General features: G+C 44.2%; 1 protein-coding gene across 1 annotated transcript; it reads right to left on the minus strand.

The window, feature by feature from the left end:
* Positions 1 to 204: 204 nt before the first annotated feature.
* LOC122945429 (zona pellucida sperm-binding protein 2-like) lies at positions 205 to 23634 on the minus strand. The gene is made up of 18 exons (XM_044304499.1): positions 23630 to 23634; positions 23459 to 23520; positions 15485 to 15571; positions 15275 to 15360; positions 13016 to 13153; positions 12705 to 12743; positions 12034 to 12204; positions 11865 to 11961; positions 11582 to 11763; positions 11377 to 11497; positions 11115 to 11293; positions 9762 to 9853; positions 9044 to 9171; positions 8785 to 8974; positions 8113 to 8245; positions 6389 to 6482; positions 408 to 497; positions 205 to 320 (listed from the first exon to the last, which is right to left on the minus strand). The coding sequence occupies exons 1-18, from the start codon at positions 23632 to 23634 to the stop codon at positions 205 to 207; spliced, it is 2010 nt and encodes a 669-aa protein (XP_044160434.1).
* Between the last annotated feature and the right edge of the window lie 286 nt (positions 23635 to 23920).

Below are 23920 nucleotides of genomic sequence, written 5' to 3' on the forward strand. Positions count from 1 at the left end.
GACCATGGTTTCTCTCCAAATCCTTGCGAGAAGGACCAGGCCAGGAGAGGCAGCTTTAGGCCCATTTCACTACAGTGTTTTTTTTTCTGTTTTGCGGTCCGTTTTTTGCGTTTGGGCAAACATTAGGGGGCACGATCTTACATACACATTTGCAGAGGACACAAGTTGTTTTTTTAAATATTTATTCCAAAAAGTGCTTTGAACTCAAGATTTTGGTTTGCATTTGAGGTTTATGAACACAGCAACTAGGGCAATCACAGCAACCAGGGCGAAGGCAGGTAGGACTCCAATGGTCACTTGCGTTATAACATCTTGCTCATCTAGACGAAAGGAAAAAAAAAAAAAAAAAAAAGTTACCACTTGTCCTTATTTAGAAGGTTGGGACAGAGCACAGAGCAAGATCTTACCTTCAGAAGTCAGGGAGGCCTCAGAGGCCAACAGCAAGATGGGACCAGGAGGACTAGCCAAGGTTGAGTGTCTGTGCAGGAAGAGCTCATCTAAAGAAGAAATACTAGTCAGCATAGTTATACCCACTACCTCATGTCTTTAGATAAAAGGCAACTGCACTACATGTTGTTACATTTGTCTGGTATTGCAGTTCAGGCCCACATGGCAAAACCTAGTATGGGCCCACTGTACATGTGTCAATCACTCAGTCCATGCAGAACATATGCAATGTCCCAGATTTGACAACTTTTTTTTTTTAAGTGGAAGAAATAAATATAAAACAAACTTCTAAAAGTTGAATTTAGCCTCACTATCTGACTTGTGTTGAAAATAGTGGAACAGGTGCTTCAAATATGCTGCTCATTCTGACCCCCATATTTGTCAATGTATTTACACCTGAAAACTAGCAAAACAGATAATGTTCTGTTTGTTACAAAGCTAGCTGCCTGAAGCCACCACTAGAGGGAGCTCAGTGAACATGAATTAAATACTGCTACCATGGAAGCTGTAATCTTTGCATTGAGCTCCCCTAGTGGCAGCTGTATGAAAATTCAGTCTTCACACAGGGAAGAGCAGAGCAAGTGTGGGCCCCCTCAGTAAAATTAGACCCTCCTCCAGTTCCCCTCTGTCTTTCTGGACTGAGCCTAGAGTCTTATCACCAATTACTCAAACTAATACATTTTCTAAATCTATACAACTTAGAATTCATAGGCAAATTGTAATTAACCAGTAAATGTTTAGTTTTCTGTTTCATCCTCCACCATGGCATACCATGAGATTTAAACAACTTTTAGTGTTGGACAATGGCATTTGGTAGAAAAGTACTGCAGGCCAAGTCCTAACCTGCACTGATATCTACTCTGTAGTGCGCTACAGATTTGTTCAATAGATGCATCCACCTTCTCAGCCCAAGAAGTTGCAACTGATCTGGTAGAATGAGCCTTGAATAAAGAACCTAGTTTTTAAAACTCTGTAGGCCTCAAATTGCTGTTTAACAAGTCTGGCAATTGAACCTTTTGCCCCTTGAAACTGAAAGAAATAATTAGATTTCCTTAAGGAAATCAAAGTGGTAGCAGGTATTTGAGGACCACACATTTCTCAAGAGAATTACATTTCTCTTCCCCTAAAGATTTTGGATGTTTGCAGAAAGGGGACAGATTTCCTCCTGTCTGAAAACATACTTTTGGTAGAAAATAGGTATCGAAACAAAAACAACCTTGTGGAACATTGCTCAGCGTTTTTCCCCCAGACCATCTTCAGAGCCTGAATCTCACTGTACATGCAATAGTAACTAGCAGTTTTTAGAGTAAGAAACTAAGAAATTACAGAGTGGTTTAAATGGAGACCGAGTCCCAACACCAGGTTGAGGTCCCAGGGGTCCAAGACTGGAGTGCAACTCATCTGCTCCTTTAAGGAACCCAACTACCCATGGGTGGTCTGCAATCTTTATATCAATAACTGGACCAATATGCCAAAAGGTCACATTTCAGCACTATGATCAAAGACTTTAAATCCTGATTTTAGAAACCCCAATAGAAAAATATTGGGACAATTTAGATTCACCAGGAGCAGAACCTCCTCCAAACTTTAGAATTTTTGGAAGTAGATTCCTTCCTACTAGCCACCATAATGTTATAGAATCTGAAAGACCTTTAGATCTTAAATGTTAATCTTTCAGATTCCATGCCGCTAAGGCGTAGTTTTTGCATAGGGATGGAAGACTGGTCCCTGGCTTAGGAGGTCTGTCCACCAAGGACTTAGAATGGATAAAAAAAATAAAGATAATTTAGGAGAGAATACCACGATTTCTTTGGTGATAAGGGGGCCATTAGACATAAGCCCTCTTGCCAAGTTTTTTTAGCACTTGAACTAGTGGAAGAGGGAATGCATATGAGGGGAAAATTCCACCTCTGGTTAAGTGCATCCACCCCAGCATTCCCCTTGTTAGGCTTCAGAAAAGGGGAGGGGGGGGGGGGGGGGGAACACCACACCTTAGATCGGTTTGCTTCCTCACTAAACTTCCATCTGGGAGTAACAGATCTGAGTGAAAACCTCCCTGTGTAGACTACTCTTAACAGGAGTTAAACTCTGCTCTGATAGTCAACCGTTACATTTAGATGGTCCTTCAAGTGAACCGCTGACATAGATGTCAGGTGATTCTCTACCCAGGAAAATTTGTTATTTAGCCCAGGATCACACTTAGTTCCTCCCTGTTGATTCTGGTATCCTACTAGAGTGTTGGCCGATTGCATTTGTACATCTTTCCCTGGTAGCTCCGACCACCATTTTAGCTCTTCCCAAACTGGCAGAAGTTCTTTGGTCTGAGGAAAATCCATCACGCAGAACTGAACACTGTCCCTGTACAGGCAAGGCACACCCCAGCCCCAATGACTTGTGTCTGTAGTTACAATTACTAAGTCCTTGAAGCTCCAGGGAACCCCTTTATGCAGATTATCTAGCTTGAGCCACCTGGCTGGGGATTGGAATACAGGCAGTTAGGGATACTAGTAGAGACATGGCTTCCCTGGCCAAGCAGGACTGTTCTAAGAAAACAGATACCTTGGACACTAACCTTTTACCTGTTGGGTAGGGCATGGACTAGACTTCCCAGTTTATTAACTATCCTAGCTGATACAGTAACTGGAAGGTCTGAAATACATTGCTTTCTAAAGATGCAGAGCTCCCCATTAGCAGGTTGTCTAAATGGACGATGATGTTCAGCCTCCTCAAGTGATCCACCAAGAACACTGGAATAGTACCCTGTTTCTATTTGGTTTTGTGGTATACGAACAATTGCATTTAGATGCAAGTTCTGAAAGGTCTTTCCAACTTTAATTGGTGCGATTTCAAAAATCTTTAAAGGAGGGGGCGATTAAAAGAAATGCCATAGCCCATTTTTATAATCTCCAATATCCACGGATTTGATGTAATGTTGTCCTAATTTCCCCCCAAAAAAAAAAAACCTTAACCTTCCCCAACCTCGCTTTTGGCACCATTGTTTAGAGGGTTTTGCATTTTTTTTGGGGGGGGGGGGGGTGAACAATAAACCTCTATTCTTGTTTCTGGACTTTTCAGGGGGGGGGGGGGGGAAGTTTCCTTTCCTGCATTTACAAAAATGAAATTTCCATTTCCTCCTCCAGTGGGAAGCATTTGATTGCATCAGAAGCTTAAGGATTTTTTTTCTAGATCCTGGCCAAATATCTCACTGTGAAAGGGAACATTAAACAATTTTAGTTAAGTCACTGGCCCAAGATGTTAACTGAAACAGTGAGCAGTTGATCTGGCGGTCACTTACAGATTCTGCAGTAGAGTCAGAAAATCTGCATTATGCTACATGCACACGAAGTCTGTTAAAGTCTGTTAACACATTTTTAACTGACATTTCTCACTGATGTCTGAGAAACTGTTAAAAACAGACCCATTCAATTGTATGGAGAAACCTGTAAGTTATTTGTTGATGTCCGTTTTTCCCCACACAAAAAAAAATAAAACTCATGTGAATAACCACATGGACTACCATTGGTCTTAAAATGGACGTGGGATGGCCGTTAAATGTCTGTTTTTCACTGTCATGTGCAAGCCTCAAGGATCAAAGGCTTATGCACACTGCCGTTACCCAGCCCACATGGATGCAGACCCATTGTGGTCCCCAATGCACGGAACTGCTGACAATCATTTTTCAAAGATCTTAGAGGTTGCAGCAAAATTAGGTTTAAATAATGCAGCTGCCAAATACAAAGATCTTTTAAGGCAGGTAGCCACCTTTTTAATTTATGGGATCCTTTAAGGACCCCACGTCTTCAAAAGGGTAGAGCTTTACCATTTTTATTACCAACTTGGTCAAAGATACATCCATCTTAGGGCACAGAGTTAGTAACATTTCATCTTCCTCACTAAACGGAAGTCTATGTTTAATGGTTCTGGGAATGAAAAGTTTCCTGTAAAGTACTTTCCAGTCTCTTTCAATTAAAGCATGTACATTTTTTTGTGGACAGGGAACACTTACAATCCACTAAACATTTCATCTTGAACTTATCTATGAATTCTTTCATCTCATAGTGGTTCCAATTCCCTTAATTAGCTCCTTAGTACCTTCCAAGGAGAATAAAATTCAAATTCAGAATCAGATACTGCTCATTCAGATGAATTGTCTGGATCAGCCTCAGAATTGAAGTCTGAGGAGAAGTCAGAGCTAGCAATTCTTTACTCAGAATAAGAAGGAGCGGGTTCAAAGTACAACTGGAAAGTGCCGAATGTATCTGCTTCATAACCTCTCAATTCTTTCTTCAGGGAAGGGGCAATATCCTTAATATTCCCAGTAAATTTTAGGCATAACTTGCTTAAAGCGAACCTTTCACCAGGATTTAACATAATGAGGATATCTATAAGGTACTGGTAATAGTTTGGTTTCAATGCATTATTGTGCCGCTTTCCTGGGATGGATATTCACGAAAAAAACGAGTTATTCGCTCCTGAAGTCACGCTCCTGAAGTCACGCTCCTGAAGTCACGCTCCTGAAGTCACGCTCCTGAAGTCACGCTCCTGAAGTCACGCTCCTGAAGTCACGCTCCTGAAGTCACGCTCCTGAAGTCACGCTCCTGAAGTCACGCTCCTGAAGTCACGCTCCTGAAGTCACGCTCCTGAAGTCACGCTCCTGAAGTCACGCTCCTGAAGTCACGCTCCTGAAGTCACGCTCCTGAAGTCACGCTCCTGAAGTCACGCTCCTGAAGTCACGCTCCTGAAGTCACGCTCCTGAAGTCACGCTCCTGAAGTCACGCTCCTGAAGTCACGCTCCTGAAGTCACGCTCCTGAAGTCACGCTCCTGAAGTCACGGGGGTAGCCCTTCCCTCACTGCAGGCTGTACCTCCCCTGCCCTAACCTCGCCTCTATGTAGTGTAACTGACACCCGGCTCAGTCGCCGGGACTGCGCTTGTATAGGCGGCGCATGAGCCGTCGGACTCGAGTGCGATCCTGTAACTGAATAACGCATGACCTCACGTGCGATTCAGTTACAGGATCGTGTTCGAGTCTGACGGCGCATGCGCCACCTGTACAAGCGCGGTCCCGGCGACTGAGCCGGGTGTCAGTTACACTACATAGAGGCGGGGTTAGGGCAGGGGAGGTACAGCCCGCAGTGAGGGAAGGGCTACCCCCGTGACTTCAGGAGCTGGAGACAGGACTTTATAACTCGTTTTTTCATGAATATCCATCCCAGGAAAGCGGCACAATAATGCATTGAAACACAATGAGAATATCTATAAAGGTACTGGTAATAGTTTATTATGTTAAATCCTGGTGAAAGGTTCGCTTTAAAGCAGATTTAGGCAATTTGGAACACTTTCTAATCTTAGAAGGCTCACACAAAACAAAGGCAGCTTCTATCACAACACATGCGGGGAGAGGGGGAAACAATTGCCTTAATCAGTGCTCCTTAAATAGCTCTGGGGTGCAGAGCATGGCCACAGGAGAAAGCCACAGCATGCAACCATATGCCTAGGCTCCAAGGCACCTTCAGACATATCCCTGCCAGATCTGGACCCATGTGTTAGCTGGAGAGACTGTTCAGGTATCACATGGGCTCTCCCTGCTGGCACACCTCCAGTGAGACAGACCTTGATCCTGCCATGGACCAGGCCAGGAACTCCACAGGTACTCTATAGAAGCTAGGGCTGCATCCATGTGGGACAGGCTTCCCACTTAGGTCTGCCTATCCCTGAGTGGTCTTGCAGCATTGCCATGAGAGACTACCTCTCCCCACCTGGAAGGAACAGGAAAAAAAAAAAAAAAAAAAAACTGAAGAAAACTGAGTAGGGTCTAATTTTTTTCTTCCTGTCCCTACCTGGTTGGAGAATAGTCATCGCCCTGAATGTATGCTGTCTGAGGATGAAATGGAAAACAAATCTTTACCAGTCCTAGATAGGCCAAATATATAAGCACTTACCCCTTCTTTTTCTGGATGGGGGACAACTCTTTGAACAGAGTGACGAGTCTGGGGAAGTGATGTCACATATAATGGCACGGCAGTGGAAGTAGACCTTCAAAGCAAAAAAGACTAGTCAGGAAATCAGTATGAAATAAAGAACTCATGCCAGTGCACTCACCATGGAAGGTCTTCACAGAAAAGGCCTACATCTAATACAAGTGCACCTACATGTTACAAGCTACAATTGTGCAGGTTGGCACACTTAAGGGAAAAAAACCTCTGTACCTAGTTCATTCAGGGGTGGGGTTTATGAGAAGAGGGTTGGCTTAACAGTGTGGGCTAAGCTAACATTGTGCACCACAATCCTGGCACAAGACTATTGCAAACTTAACCAGCCAATAGTTGGTAGAAAGTTAGAGGAAGTGACTAGCCATGTGCCATCCTACAGCCTGAGCCACTGATACATTTGGTACATGTTTAGACAGTCTGCCCCTATGAGCATAGACTGATTTTCAAGAAGTCTATGTGGTGGTGCTGCTGCCATGGATCCTTTGATATTGCTGTTAAGGCCAACCTCAGAACATCAATGGTGCAAAAGGAAGACCTGATTTTTTTTTTTCCACACTGCCGTAGGGATTCTTAAAGGGTCTTCCAGGATTACTATGGTTTTTAACATATGCTGTTGTAGTTGCTTACCCAATTACATTCTCCCCGTGTAAGCCAAATCACTCTATTTAGCACTTTGTTCCTGTATCCAACCAAACCCACTTCAAGCACCTCTTCCAACACCCAGCTAGTTTATTGCTCCTTCCATCCAGCTGGTTACGTAGACACTCCCATGGACAGAGGAAATAAGAGCTGCATGGTTATGTGACCACAGCCCAGAACATTAAATACATCAAAGTTAATGACCTTCATACATTTTTTTTTTTATGTTGACACAAACTAGGAAATCCTTCAGGGTCCATTCTCAGCCATATTTCTGGAACAGGTGAGGACCCATTCATTTTAATGGGGCTGCAAAAGATGCAGACAGCACACTGTGCTGTCAGCACCTGTAGTTCTGCGGCCCCACAAAAATAGAAATGCCTGTTGTCTGCAATTGTGGACAATACGACATGGTATAATGGTCCGTAAAATGCGGAATGCACACAACTGGTACCTGCAAAACTTATGTTTGTGTGAATATACTCTAGAAGACAAAAAAAAAAAAAAAAAGTTCCAGTGACAAATGTCTACAGGATTAGTAAATCGGTCTCATGTACACGAGCTGTTTAGACCTACAGAGTTTAGTGACTCAGGCTGGATGAATATGGTGCATGGCTAGACACTGATCAACTTTATACCAACTGTTGGCTGAGCTAGTCTGACAGTTATGCCAAGATTGTGGCACATCTTAGGCCACGCACCTTCCCTGCCAAATCAGGTCTTTCCTAGCAACCCACACCCACCTAGTGACAGGCACAGGATGTCCTCAAACAGTTGCACCAGACAGGTTACAACATCTAACATTATTAAGCCAGCGAGTTTCAGATCCAAACCTAGCCTGTCACATTTTACTCAACTATTGGAACCTGAAAGACCTGGTTCAAGGTTAGAGCACAAAGTCAGTTGCATGAATGTTTGAGATTCGGGTTTCTTCCAACTACACTAGATACAAGTCACATTAATACTTTATATTAGGATCAAAGCCAAGTGGCATTTTTGAACATACAAGGTAGTTATCAGCAAGCAATACTCACAAAGTTGGTTGATAGTTGACCACCCTGCATAAAAGCAAAGGCTTTCACTTCAAAACGTTTGCGGTATGTAGCTAGTGGCACATTATTAACAGGATGAAACACCGTAAGATAGCTATCATGACTCTCTTGGCAGCTATGAGAAAATAAAAACAGCATTATCCAGGGTAGTTGGAGATTCATGCAGTTCCTTACCCCCACCCAAGCCAAGCTCAGTAATAGAAAGCCACTTTAGTTGTGGTGGTTTCATAATCAACGGTGGCAGAACACTGCTTTGTCAACTAGTGTAGTTCTTAGAAGAAAACCAGAGCTTATTGCCTACATCTTTGGCCACTTTCACATAGCTGTATTTTCAAGCTGTCTTCCTATCCTAGTTTTTCCTTAGCAGGTTTGACTTAATTTTGACCTACAGTTACCAATACAAAATACTAACCAAATTATTAAAGTTAAAATAAAACCTTTGCTTCAGGGTAGGTTCACATCTCTGCTAAAGTTATCTGGTATTCAGTTCCAGCAGAGGAACAAGCTACTGAAGTCACCATATCCAGATGCCCAAACATAATGGCACAGAGGCTAAATGCCTGATTTCTGCCAGAAAATAGCCACTTTAGTGGAGCTTTGAACCTACCCTTCTCCAGTCTGCAAACCTGAATTGCAGAATGTCCAAGTACATACCCGTCAACTACAACATTCCACTGGGGTAAAGCTTTGGGGTCTTGTGACATTGTTGCCCAGCAGTCATCTAAAACCAGTTCAATGTTTGGATCGTTGCGATTTAAAACCTGCACTTCTAAGAAGATTGGATCACGCAAGGTCTTCAGAATTGGATACTGATCATCACGGTAGGGTGTCTGGTAAGAGATATCTGAAAGAAATGTTGTTAGCATGTAGGGAATGTAAAGGAACGAAGATATGCACCTTTTTAATACCATACCTGGGTAGACACTCATCACAATTAAGAGAGGGCCATCATTTCTGGAAGACACTGGTGGTGGTGGTGTGACCACACTTACATTAATCTGTTTAGAGTCTGAGCCATTATAGAAACACCAGATTGTCTTTCTGTAAAGAAAATAAAACAGTAAATACTGTATTGTACACAAAGAGGCAGAAGTGCCAGCTTCAGCACAAGTTACAGATTCCGCAAGGCCCCTTTACACTGCTCAGTTCAGCAGACCATCAAAAGAGATTCTCCTCCCCCCCCCCCCCCAAAAAAAAGTTAAGTTGCCTGCTTGTGAGTGAATGAGACCACTGCATTTACATACAGCGATCTCCTTCACAGTTTAGGGAATAACTATTGAATTGTTGAGGGTCTGACCTCTGGGACCCCACAGATCATGAGAACAGGGGTCTGTAGCCCCCTGAAAAGAACAGAGTGGCTGCTCTATTAATTTCTATTGGAGTTTGAGATAGTTGAGCGCTGTACTCTGGAACACTGGTATATAATAGGGCAGCCACATGCATGTGTGACCAGCCACTCTATTATCTTCAGGGGGGCTTGTTGTGATCACTGGTAGTTAAACGATCTGTGGAGAGGGGGGGGGTCCTACTGCTAATGGTTATCCCTTATATTATGGATAGAGGACAAACTTAACTAGAATACCCCAAAAAGGTCAGTAAGAACCTCCTAATTTACTTGCACAATACTGTACCTTAGTTCACTATCTCTTGAGATATCCCTTCGTGGTAGATCCTTCCAGAGGGCACTGACTTCATTTTCATAAAGTAATTTTCCACCTACATTCTGAAGTATAGTGTTAGTCTAACTACACAGGATATCAAAGCACACATGCTATACAATTAGACCACAGACAATAGGTCTTAGTCTAAAACATGGTATGGGGGAGCAGTGAAATGAATGAAGTCATCTGCTGTACTGCATTTTAAAGAGGAACTGTCACCATAAAATGCAGAGCAATCTGCAAGCGGCATGTTCTAGAGCAGAAGGAGCTGAGCAAACCAATAAGGTTGTGGGAAAATATGCAACAAGTTGTAATTTTATGCAATCAAGTCTGCTTTTTGGCTCAAGATGGCCCATTAGGCATCAGATAGAAGTCAGTGTACAGATATGGTTTGTCTTAGGGACTGAAAGCTGGGTACAACTGAACTCAGTTTTGCTGAATCTTCCCACAAAGATGCAATTTGCTCAACTCCTTCTGCTCTAGGATGTGTAGCTGGTAAGCAGCAGGTTCTCTTTAAGAAAAGATCAGACTTATTGGGGGGTCATTTACCAAGTACTGGCATTTTATGCCATCCCACACCCCCTGTGCCACCCTAGTCATAAATAAGCTGCATCCTCTGCCAGTCCATGCAACTAGCTTAGTCTACTCCAGGCCCTGAGGGTGGCATAAAAGTTGCATGCATCTCAATGTAGGTGCACAGAAGTTTAAGTCACAAAACGGCGTGACTACACCAAAACCTGGAATAGGGAGCCATAAATGACCCACCTTCAAGTCCAGGAAACTTCATGTGACATCTGCATTTCCTGGACTGAACACTGTTCCTCTGCCCGAACTCACAGCATCATGCTCTGTGTTCCTGTCTGACCATGGGTCTGCTGAGCTGTACTCCTGGTATTATGCAATTACTGATCAGTAGACCCACAGCCACAGTTCTGAAGTGGTGATTTCAGGGTATAGGAGCAAATGTTCAATCCTGGAAATACAACAGTCAATTTCCTGGACAGAGATTGGCCATTAGGAGATTCATAATGAAGATATGGTAGGGCCAGATGCCATTTAATTCAGGTCACATTTGCAAGTCTCCTGGTTCTCCTAAATGAAGTGCGGCAGTCTGAGCAGTGGCCAAGCACAATGAGTTCCATACAAATCTAGAACTACCCTCCCAAGTGTCAGTACAGGAAGGGCTAGGGTTCCAAGTGCATTTTGCCTTGTACAGAACCCAGTATGGGATGACAGACAAGCGTTTTCTCAGGTTAGGAAGGGGGACAATTTTAAGTCTCCAACTCAAGACACATTACACAGAAGTAATAAAATGTGGCTTACTTTTTCTGTAGTTCCACATGTGTTTAGAGCAAATTTAAAATAAATTCTGTTACTAGTCTTTTCTTGCGGCTGGCAACTGCGATCTCTTACAGTGACGGTATTTAAATCCAAGTTAGGTTTGGTGAGCGTCGCTAGGACTTCAAACATCATAAACCCATCTGGCGTGCACTCGCCGTTAACTGGTTAAGAAACCTTGTTAGTTTATAGGTTCAGATAATAGTCCAGAACAGCTTGTGAGAAAAATAAAAAATCTAAAACTTACTGGGAGGACTTTCAAGGCCGCACTGAAGATTTAAGTTCATTGGTACAGTCAGTTCATCAATAAGGAACACCAGTGTGAGAGATTGCAGATAGTAAGACTGCTGGTTAGGAGCAGTAACAACCTGTGTGGAAGCAGCATCACATAGCATGTATAATAGGCAAGTAAGTGTCACTATAACAACCAGTCTTGCATTGTTGTCCCATACCTGCAGTTTAGCTAGTTCAAAGCTCAGCTGGACACCACTTCCCGTGTCTAGTGTTATCCCTTCTTCTTGAAGTGCATATGTAGTCAATTCCACCAGTTTATTGCCAATTTGAATATACTGGAGAATGCCACCAAAATTAGGCATTGATAGAGTCATGTGGGTTTTATTGCATGCAGGAGGTCCTAGGTCAAAAATATTTAGTTTAGCCCTACAGAAATCCAAAATCTCATACCCTTTGAGGGATTCATGTCCTAAAATAGTCTAAAGTGTAGACAGCTCTTACCTGTAGCGCAGATCAGTTTCACATCAACTCTAATCTTTGGGTTTTGCCTTTCCTGGATCAGCGCAATGTTCCCACTGTAAAACTTCTGTCCTTGTGACTAAGGATTAAGAACAGTCAAAGCATTTTGTACTTCTGTTCCCACTAAGGTCCCTGGTAGGATTAGACTTACAGTGAGTTCTTTTATTCCAAAGGCCTTTACGTTGACCCGGATAGTCAGGGAAGTTGCATTACTAGTTAGGTCATATCCAAGTCTCTTGGCAGTTGGCAAATTGTATTTGACAAGTGTGCCATCGTCAATTCCAATGGTCCATGTGGATGCAGGCGGTGGTGGTCTGACTATCTACAGGAGCAAGAAGAAAAATTCAGACCTGTCCCAAATTCTTTTACGATACACTACTGATTTTGGCAACTGTCAGGAAACCCAATGGTGTGGCCATACCCTAAGGCTACATCCACATGGGAAGGTCTGATTTTGTGCTAGAACTCTGCAGTGGCAAAAGTTACACCAACTGGAGCATTTTTTGGTTGAGGGTGAAATCTGCAGCCATTACAATATGAATCTGTGACCAAGGGTGAATTCTGCAACACAAGTTGACATTAAAGAGGGCAGTCACCAGGATCAACCCTATTGAACCAAGCATACTGCCTGGTAGGGTCCATCATGCTGTTTCTGAAGCATGTGGATGGCTTCTGAAAATCTTACCACATTGCTGCCACTGTATATTTTCTACATGCAGTTCAACAGTATGTAGATGTACATCAAGAGTGAGTGAAGCATTAGCCAAGTTACAACTGTCTGTAACTTGTCCGTATTTACCCACTGAAAGTCACAAGTCTTACCTCATCGTCAAAGCCAGACAGCTGCCTCGATATTGTAGCCTAGAACAAAATAAGGTTTGACAATCATCTTTACCAGTTTAATGCAACTGCCAACATAATTTTATTTCCATGGCGTTCAGGAGTTGGGATATCCAAGTTCTGGTCAAATAAAGCATGACCAGCCAGGACCTCCACTCCTAAAGAAAATTATATCTTAATTGGGGGGGGGGGGAATCAGAACTTCACTTGGGCAACTACTACATTTTTCAAAGATCTCCAAAAGTGCCACTCAATATATGGACTTTGTGCTATAATCAAATAGATCCGTTTACTTCCATGTATTCCGGAGTACACCGTATAACTGGTTCCATGTATTCAGAGTCTGCTTGTTCATCTTTGCAAGATATTTGGAAGACCACGTTATTCCCCACTGAATCCCTCAAGGAAAGATGTGCAACCCGTCTTCCAGTCTGGAAGAAAACAGATTAATAAAGCTTCCTTTTGGAAGGCACAGCACTCAACTGAAAGGACAATGACTTGTTAACCAGAGGAGCGGAACAGGCCTACTTTGAGTACTGCAATTATGAACTTTTACTTTAGTTTCTGCTCCTTACATGCCCAGGAGGCAGAGTTTCATTAACAAGCTGTCTGCAATGAATTGCTTTACAAACCCTCCCCTAAGGGTACTTCAGTGACGCTCAGCTCCCTGGGCACTTAAGGGGCCACCCATCTCATACATTGAGGCACATCACTAGGATATGTTCCAATATCCAATTGGTACAGGTCCCACTCTGGAAGGAGAGCAGACTATGCCCCTCCATTTATTTCTACGGGACAGCAAAAAATAGCCAAGTGCGCCACTCAGCTATTTACAGGTCTCCCATAGAATTAAATAGAGGGTGCATGCTCTGTTGTGGTGTATGTCCCACTTAGGATTGCACTGGTATCAAACTTGATACCGGGATTGGCTGTTTTTCCGATACTAGGCTGTGCTACTGCATAGTCTAGTATATTTCAGCCCACACCATGTTCTCATTAGCCAACAGTGGAGAGAAAGAGTACCTCCCCACTGATGTGGCCATCACTGCCACCAATGAAAATATGAAAGGGAGAGGCTGTGAAGCTGCTGCTGGACACCAATAATATAATACTGAGGGGGGGGGGGGGGCTGTTGGCATAATTAACCCGTGAATACAAATGTAGGCAGCAGGTGTATCACACAGCCGGCACCTGGTCTCAATGACAGGGAATGGCAATCCCACCAAACAGCCCCTCAGGTGCCATTATCAACACAGATTGTGGCACATGAGTGACAAGGTTCGGTGAGATCCCCGTCATTGAGGCTGGGTGCCTGCTGTATCACACCACCTATATTTGTATTCAGGTGTTAGTCAGTGGTGTACTGGCCACAGGTATTTTCATTGGTGGCAGTAGCAGCTTCCAATCAGAGCCTCAGCAGTGAAATTGTGGGGCTCTGATCGCTTACCATGTCAGCCAGGACGCTACTGAAGCCATCCATGGCTGCCATGGTAAGCTACCTGCTGCTGTGTGCACAAAGCCAAGGGCAGCAGAGACAGTACAATCCTATTCACCTTAATAGGGCTCTGTTGGGGTGAAAAGTGGCTAACCCCAATTTTACATATAAATGAAAAATATTAGGCATCGCCACAGCCGAAAAAAGTAAGTAAAATTATATAATAGAACTGTTCCATTATGGGCCAGATGTTCCCTAAAATGCAGAATGGCTTTTCTGGAGTTGTATTTTTTCTTTTGCATGGTATTGAATATTGCAATACTTTTTGGTTGAATCAAAATTTTGGCATCATGACAACCCTAGTGCTGCTTATGGGGACCTGCACTTATCACACATTCATCAGGATATGCCCCAATTGCCCGCAATGAATGAGATGGGCCAACCCCTTTAAGGAACAGAATAAAACTGCACTAATTTTCACTATACCCAAAGAGAAAATCTGCCCAAAAACAATGTTTCCCTATTCTCCTCATCCCTTACCTAGTGCTGTCAGATCAGCATGGTTAGAACTGCTGACAGACCCCTTGACCACCTTACAAGATCCTGGTTTACATCTAGAGGCTAGAAACCCAAGTTCATACACTTAATTATATTCTTGTTTAAGTGGATCAGTCCATCAACTTTGTTAAAGCAGACCATACGTGAAGCTATTGTTGACAGATGAGAGTCGAGTCTCAACTGCACCCCCCCAAAAAAAAAAACAAAAAAAAAACACGCAAGAACTGAACACACATTGCCAAACTATATATAGTCTTGCTAGAAACTGGCATAATCAGAAGTTTTTACCTGCATTTCTCATTCTTACTAGTCTTAATACTGGTTGTATTGCCATAAAAAATAAACACAGAAGTGATGGATCCATCACAAACCAATGGCACCCATCAGAACCCACTGGTAAAGGGTCTGTTGATTTCCATCAGAGCACAGGATTGAGACAGTATGGTGCAGCATGCTTCATTAATCTGTCCTGCTTTCAACAAATCTGCAACAGAGGACCCTAATGGAGCTTTATGTGGCAACAGCAAAGACGTACGCGCCAGTATAATGACAGTAGTACCTCATGATTGATACATTTCTCAGGTATAGTCAGCAAACTGCCTTCAGGAAGGATCTGACAGGCATCCACTTCAAATCCAGATGAATCTGTCCGGCAAAATAGGTTAAGGATAAGTTAGTCTACAAAATCCAACTCCTACCATAGCACAGTATGATGTATGCAAGAATCTTTCCTTTAACTGGTTATCACCTATAATGCACAGCTACCTACCTACAACATGAAGACCCCGCCATGTACGCCAAGGAACATCTTTAGGTTTCTTTATTTGGATCTCACTGTCCAGACAAAAAGTAGATCCTAGAACAAAAGTTTGGAAAGTATTTTTTTTATATAAGCACTTCCAGCTGCTCACATGGAAAGTAACAGTTATCCAATTTGTCTAGTGTTGTAGTTTTATGACTGAAGGTCTGAAATAAGTGGATCATAGGCTGTCCCACCAATTGGCCAAAGCAGAAACAGCACAAGAGTGTTGAACTCTGGACCAAGGTCCTCCTGAGACCTTCTTCCCTTCATTAACTATACCAATATGATATTATCATTCTATTACCCAACATATGTATCTTCAATCCACAGACCACCATTTACACAAGTGTACCATCATGCAGGGGTTTACTCAACTCAAGTGGTAAACCATCAGGTTTTTGCCTAAAGTGGATTAAAAGGCCGCAATTCAAAAAAAAAAAAAAAAAAAAAATATTATTTATATATATATATATATATATATATATATATATATATATATATATATTATATATACACACACACACATATACAGTGTCACTTTAGATAGTTTTGAAGCGCACATGCAACTGGTTAAGCCAATCAAAGCTTGTATCTGTTCAACTGTATTAAAGCAGGGGCGGACTGGAAACTTAAAGCAGCCATGGAAATCCTAAAAGTGGCCCCATGTTGTAGGAGTCCAAATTGACAGAAGGTGGGGGCAACACAACTAGGCAGGGCCAGCAATACTGTAGTGCAGCACAAGATACCTCCCCTGCAGAACCAAATACCACAGTGCAGCACAAAATACCACCACCCTGGCTGCAGTATTTAAGTGCATCACTGTCCTGAGGCAAACAATGCAGTTGAATCCAGGAGGGCACCTGTGGCCGCAGGCCAGGTGAAGCAGCGTCTGATACTCCTACATTAATGTTGACAGCATCAGATTATGTACCTGGACGGGGGCTGTAATAAGGGCTCAGATAGCCCCCTGGGCATCAGCCCACCAGGAAGTTTCCCTGTAGGGTTAAGGCCACCCCTGGTATTAAGCCATATTCATAAAGCACAGAAACTTACTGTGAGCTCTGGGACAGATTTATATGATTTGGTTCAGGATTTAAAGTATAACTGTCGTATTTTTTTTTTTTGTAGTATTGGATTGTGGTGATTAATATCTCCTTGGTGGCCCTATTTCAACTTTTCACTGTGTACTCAATTACCCCTTAATTCCACAGTTTTGTTCCCTGTACTGCCTGCTTTCCTTTTACCTGTGCTTAAAATCAGGTTGTTATGCAGGGTCCGTCTATGTGTTGAAGGACGGAGGACGCAGAAGCACGCAGCGTGCAAGGTCAGATTACTGACAGCCAGGGACTGTAAGTAAATGATTAAAGCCAGGTCCTCCCCAGCAGCTGCTAACAGTGCCTGGGCTGTGTGCACTTTTCCCTGTCCCTGCGCTTGGCAGACGCTCCCTCACTCAGCAGAGCTGGAGAATGCAGAGTGGAAGCAGCGCAGAGCAGGGAAGGGAGATCTGCCGTCTGCTCAGTGTATAAATGACAGCAACATGTGGTAAGAGGACCCCTTCGTGCTGGAGATTAACCCTTTAGGGGGGGAGGGCTCTGGTTACTGACACTTTTGGGGGGCTATTGTTACTGGCTAATGAGGGCAGGCAGGATTAGCCTCAGGGTGAGGGCAGTGGCGGCCATCTTAACTGAATAGTGAAGTTGCAGTTTTATGCAGACTGGTTGCCAAGGGCTGAATCTTATTAAATATGGGGTAAGTCAGTCTAATAGTAACTGATTCTGGAATATCATGTCATTAGTAACTACATATATGAAAATTGAAATTAGGGTCTAAGTGTGACAGTTATCCTTTAAATCCCAACAGGATTCTAAGGAGAGACAGTCCTGATCACGCCGCCCACAGAATGACTGACAGCACCCCCTGTAATAGTATAACAGAAGGCTGTCAATTACACTGTGGGCAGCATATACAGGACTCACAGGGGAGAGATGCACTGAGGAATTATGGGCAGAAAAATCTGCAGCATATTAGGTGACGACCACACTGGTGTGGTCACGTGGCGGTTGCACTGCAGTCAAGTACTGTATGGCAGTACAAGCTACTATTCTAATAAGGATGATGCAGTTTAGTTGGTCTGCATCATTAATGGTACACAGCCATTAATAATGCAGACCAGACTAAACAGTAAAGTCCCAGGTGGTTTAGTTAGGGTCCACTGTGGCCTGTATGGCCACATAGCACTGCAACATGACCACGCCGCATGGCCATACCCTTACAGTACCAGTAAAGTAAGAGAGATTTTACCAAATCCACAGCAGGAGATAGGCCTTCGGCTACTGTCACATCTATGCTTTCCCTTTCCGCTATTGAGATCAGTCACAGGATCTCAACAGGGGAACACTCCTGTTTGGTCCCCATTCATTGTCAATGGGGACAAAACAGAACATATTCCATTCTGTGGCATCTCCATCCCCCATTGACTTACACTGGTTTTAGAGCGATCCGTCATGGCCATTTTAGAGATATACAATTGGATCCATCCATAACGGAAGCATGTGGTTGTATTATCAGAACGGAAGCGTTTTGCCGATCCATGACGAATCCAGCAAAAATGCCTATTTGGATTTTTTATAGACCAATTCTGAAGTTTAACTTTTAAGACTTACGCGATTTATGCAGGTACACTTTTTTGCACCTGCATTTGTTACAAAAACAGTCTAATTTCTACTCCCTGGCTGGCAGTTTTCTTCACCTGTTCAGTGATGAAGTGTGGCACCTTCCTACAGACATACAACTTTTTAATGTGCAAATAAATTAGACCAGTCTAAGTGAATATGAACCTGTCTAACAAACCACCAGGAGGTCTGACTAATACACCAAGTCCAATTTAACAGCTGAATCAAATAAGCTAGTCTAATTTTGAATCTAAGAAAAGGGTGAATAAATGTGCCCCTTCAATTTAATGCATTGTTCACAATGGGAGCATGATGTGGACCAAACCCCTATTGTGTTTGTGGGTCTTAAAAAAATAAATAAAATAAACCCTGACAGACAAGCATCTGTGTTCTGTCAGTGGTTTTAGAGGGAAGTGTGCTCAAAGCTGAGCAGTGTCCATGGAATCTAGAGGGCAATAACAGACATAATCCCCATGGATGTTACACGAATGAGGACCTAAACCGTTATTTTAAACCCACAGCGTGTTTCCTCATGCTGCAGATTTTACCCTTTAGAATGCACAAGGTGAAATCTACAGAAAAAGCTGCAACAAATCCTCATGCAACAATGTCCTTCCCAGGGCCATCTTTAACATAGGGCAAAAGTGGCAGCTGCCCCGGGCCCAGTTGCAGTGGCATACCGCCAATATAGGCAGGCCACGCCGTTGCTATGGGGCCTAGAGAGCATGGAAGGCTTCACAGCCATATGGCTACTCTGCCCAAGACAGACTGTAGACAGTTTATTCATGGTTAATGCATTGAGGCGGCCCACCCACTTCTCCCTATGGCTCAGAGTAACAAGTCAACCCGACTGCCTTAATCAGCGTGAGAGACTTATAGGCCATACATGCTCCCCTTGAATTCTGTGAGGAAAGGGATGCAAATGAGCTCTTAAAGCTCTGCCTCTAATGCCACCAGATGTAAGGCTGCTATACTACAAGTCAATGTTCAGCTCTTTAACTAAGCCTTGAGACATGACTTGGATATTAAATAAGCCAGCGCCTCATCTGTAGACAGCTGTGTGATGTAACCAACCTCGCCACAGGTGTTTTGGAGGGGGCTGTTTGCCAGCCTCTTGCCTCAGGATTATGGCCCATACTAACTTTAAAGGAGACAGACCGGCCGCACTAGCTTAAATCTGTCTTTGGAATTGTATTTTATGTTATTATGCGTTCGGTTAAATTGTATGTTATGTGAGGGTACCCAGATAGCTAATATTATTGTATTCGTGTATTCTGAGTGCCATTCACCTAATGATATGCACTCAGACTTGAGCTATCTGGGGATATGTTAAATGTCTGTTTGCTGTGGGGGTGTGACATTGTGTGTTTGGGTGGTGATTCCTGTCCTGTTGTCTCCACATGTGTATTGGCGATTTCCCTTTGTCCTGAGAGATAATTGGATTGCTCCTCGGGTGTCGCCAGGGTAGAGAGGAGGAAACCATGATGCATTGTGGGGATGTGTTGTGTCTGTATCCTGAATTGCTGCATATCTGTCCTGTGTCACAGTCTCCCTTCTGGTCCCCTAGGGGCATGGCCACCAGATGGGGACCTGCATAAATATGGGCGAGTAGCCCTCAATAAAGAGTTCCTATTTTATCCTATCATGTTGAGACTGGTGTTTGGATAACTGATCAAAACTGGGGGATTGCTACACGCTGAAGATTTGCTATACTCCCCTGGTATAGCTACTAGCTCTTGTAAGAGCTGTTCCTGCTCTCGGGTTTTAGGAGAGGTTCACCCACTGGAGCCTGGAGCCTTGTCGTAGGACCAGGGTGGGTAGGAGACGGTGAGACCTCAACCAAGCTTCGGCGGTTCGTGGGGTCTGCAGTGCGTACGGTGTCAAGTGGAGTGCTTGGAGTCCTCGGAAAGCACTAGGAGCATCTATCGACGGAGGTACCCGGTCGGGGTGCTAGGAGATCTGTTACAAGCTGTTTCGGGGTGATTGCCCCTCAGTGCAAAGCAGAGTGTACTGGCTTGACTAGGAGCATATATGGCCTACAAGTCTCCTCATGCTGATTAAGGCGCTCTCCCTAAGGAGAGCAAGTAACCCCCCCCCCCCCCCCAACCCTGACAGGCCTCTAACCCAGTACTCTCTGCACTGATGAGGGGCAATCCCCCCCAAAACAGCTTTCTGCAGATGGGGTGCTGGCTTATTTCATATCCAAGTCATGTCTCAAGGATTATCTTAAGGCCTCATGCACACGACAGTTTTTTTTCACGGTCCGCAAAAACGGGGTCCGTAGGTTCGTGACAGTTTTTTCGTCCGTGGGTCTTCCTTGATTTTTGGAGGATCCACGGACAAAAATAAAAAAAAGTCGTTTTGGTGTCCGCCTGGCCGTGCGGAGCCAAACGGATCCGTCCTGAATTACAATGCAAGTCAATGGGGACGGATCCGTTTGATGTTGACACAATATGGTGCCATTTCAAACGGATCCGTCCCCATTGACTTTCAATGTAAAGTCTGGAGTTCTTTTATACCATCGGATTGGAGTTTTCTACAATCCGATGGTATATTTTAACTTGAAGCGTCCCCATCACCATGGGAACGCCTCTATGTTAGAATATACTGTCGGATATGAGCTACTTCGTGAACCTCAGATCCGACAGTATATTCTAACAGAGGCGTTCCCATGGTGATGGGGACGCTTCAGGTTAGAATACACTACAAACTTTGTACAAGACTGCCCCCTGCTGCCTGGCAGCACCCGATCTCTTACAGGGGGATATGATAGCACAATTAACCCCTTCAGGTGCGGCACCTAAAGGGGTTAATTGTACTATCATATTCCCCTGTAAGAGATCAGGGCTGCCAGTTAGCAGGGGGCAGACCCCCCCCCCTCCCCAGTTTGAATATCGTTGGTGGCACAGTGTGCGCCCCCATCGGGCCCCCCCTTCCTCCCTCTAATGTTAGAAATCGTTAGTGGCACAGTGTGCGCCCACCATTGGCCCCCCCCTCCCTCTAGAGCAGTAACATTGGTGGCAGTGTGCGGCCTCCCATTCCCCCCCATCCCCCCCATCATTGGTGGCAGCGGAGTTCCGATCGGAGTCCCAGTTTAATCGCTAGGGCTCCGATCGGTAACCATGGCAACCAGGACGCTACTGCAGTCCTGGTTGCCATGGTTACTTAGCAATAGTACAACAGTAGAAGATTCATACTTACCTGCTTGCTGCTGCGATGTCTGTACGGCCGGGAGCTCCTCCTACTGGTAAGTGAAAGGTCTGTGCGGCGCATTGCTAAAGAACTGTCACTTACCAGTAGGAGGAGCTCCCGGCCGTTCACAGACATCGCAGCAGCAAGCAGGCTTGTACTATTGCTAAGTAACCATGGCAACCAGGGCTGCAGTAGCTTCCTGGTTGCCATGGTTACCGATCGGAGCCCCAGCGATTAAACTGGGACTCCGATCGGAACTCCGCTGCCACCAATGATGGGGGGGGGGGGGGGGAGAGAATGGGAGGCCGCACACTGCCACCAATGTTGTTACTGCTATAGAGGGAGGGGGGGCCGATGGTGGTTGGCACACTGCCACCAACGATTTATTACAATAGAGGGAAGGGGGGGCCCGATGGGGGGCGCACACTGTGCCACCAACGATATTCAAACTGGGGAGGGGGGGGGTCTGCCCCCTGCTGCCTGGCAGCCCTGATCTCTTACAGGGGAATATGATAGTACAATTAACCCCTTTAGGTGCCGCACCTGAAGGGGTTAATTGTGCTATCATATCCCCCTGTAAGAGATCGGGTGCTGCCAGGCAGCAGGGGGCAGTCTTGTACAAAGTTTGCAGTGTATTCTAACTAGAAGCGTCCCCATCACCATGGCAACGCTTCTGTGTTAGAATATACTGTCGGATATGAGTTTTCACGAAGTGAAAACTTAGATCAGAAAAAGCTTTTATGCAGACGGATCTTCGGATCCGTCTGTATGAAAGTAACCTACGGCCACGGATGCCAATCTTGTGTGCATCCGTGTTCTTTCACGGACCCATTGACTTGAATGGGTCCGTGAACCGTTGTCAGTCAAAAAAATAGGACAGGTCCTATTTTTTTGACGGACAGGAAACACGGATCATGGTCTCGGCTGCAAAACTGCATTTTCCGATTTTTCCACGGACCCATTGAAAGTCAATGGGTCCGCGAAAAAAAAAAAAAGGAAAACGGCACAACGGCCACGGATGCACACAACAGGCGTGTGCATGAGGCCTTAGAGCTGAACATTGACTTGTAGTATAGCTGCCTTACATCTGGTGGCATTAGAGGCAGAGCTTGTTAAGAGCTTATTTGTATCCCTTTCCTCCACAAACTTTTTATTGTAAACACTGTCTTTTCAGAAAAAGGCAGTATTTACATTACTGGCCACTCATCATTTAAGTTTACTACTCTACGAGGTGTGTGGATTTTTTGTGTGTGTTGTGATGGAGGGCGTGATTGCATGCAAGGGTGTGGTAAGGTGGGATCCAGGGGGCCCAAGTAAATTCTTGCCCAGGGTCCAATCAATATTAAAGACAACCCTAGCACAGTGTTCAGGCCACATTTTAATAAATGGGTCCTCATCCAAGCCGGGGAAAAAAAAAAGCCAAAAAACACATAGCATAATGGCTCATTCCAACAGCTGTATGCGGTCCGCAAAAAAAAGCAGATCCATTTTTAATTGCAGACCTATTCACTTCTATGGGGCTCTTTTTCTGTTCTATGGCTCTTCAAAAGAAATAAGACGTCCTAAAGTTTTAAGTGAAAATCAGGACATTTTTGTGTGGACAGCATACAGCCATCTGAAGGAGCTCTAGTACAGAACCAACTGAGTAGATGAAACTTTCAGAGTTTCTAAAATCTGCAGTGTGCAAGCAACACATGAAATATCAGTGCAGAAACAGCAATGTAAGAATACGAGGGAAAATACAAAAGGCCTCATGCACACAACCGTTGTTTTGGTGCATGTCCTATTCTTGTCCATTTTGCAGACAAGAATAGGCATTTCTACAGTGGGCCAACCATTCCACAAAATTGCAGAAGGCACACAGGCAGCTTCCATTTTTTTGCGGATCCAGACAAAAAAAAAAAAAAAAAACACACACACACACACACACACACACACACACACACACACACACACACAGAACGGTCATGTGCATGAGGCCTAAACTACACTGCGGTGTGCATGTGCCCTAAGGGTTAGCTTGTACAAACCACATCCACTTACAGCAAATGCAACAATCTAAAAAGACATTACTAACCTGGGAAATCCTTCACCTGCACAGCATCAGACAAGACAACCCAAAGACACACAAGTAAAAACCTGGAGAAGGAAGGGGAAAAAATAAAAATCATGAGACTGAACTAAATCCTATAAAATACAGTTACTACAACTACCCCTCAACACAGTGGTTATGACAACATATTGCTACCTCATCGCAGAAGGTACATCAGTGCCTGTACCACAGAGCCCCATCATCACAAACTAAAACTCCAGCCTCCCACTGGACACATGGTGGCGCCCTCCTCAGGCATCTATATATACTTCAGCCTGGCTGCAGATAATTAGCTCACACCCCATTTATCCCAATTAATTGATTATCACCTCATTTGTGTGCGTCCTTTGCACAATGGGGGTCTTTTTATGACCCTGCCTTTGAAGCTAGGGTTACACAAAAACATGTGTCGCACGAGATATTATGTAATGCTAGTCTATAGTGTCG

Source organism: Bufo gargarizans, chromosome 8, assembly GCF_014858855.1.
Source record: "Bufo gargarizans isolate SCDJY-AF-19 chromosome 8, ASM1485885v1, whole genome shotgun sequence".
Taxonomy (NCBI): Eukaryota; Metazoa; Chordata; class Amphibia; order Anura; family Bufonidae; genus Bufo; species Bufo gargarizans.

Coding starts and splice junctions, on each gene's coding strand:
- LOC122945429 (XM_044304499.1), bottom strand. Junction 15,361..15,484: donor GCGGGGTCTTCATGTTGTAG/GTAGGTAGCTGT, acceptor TTTGCCGGACAG/ATTCATCTGGATTTGAAGTG. Junction 12,205..12,704: donor TGTCTGGCTTTGACGATGAG/GTAAGACTTGTG, acceptor TTGCTCCTGTAG/ATAGTCAGACCACCACCGCC.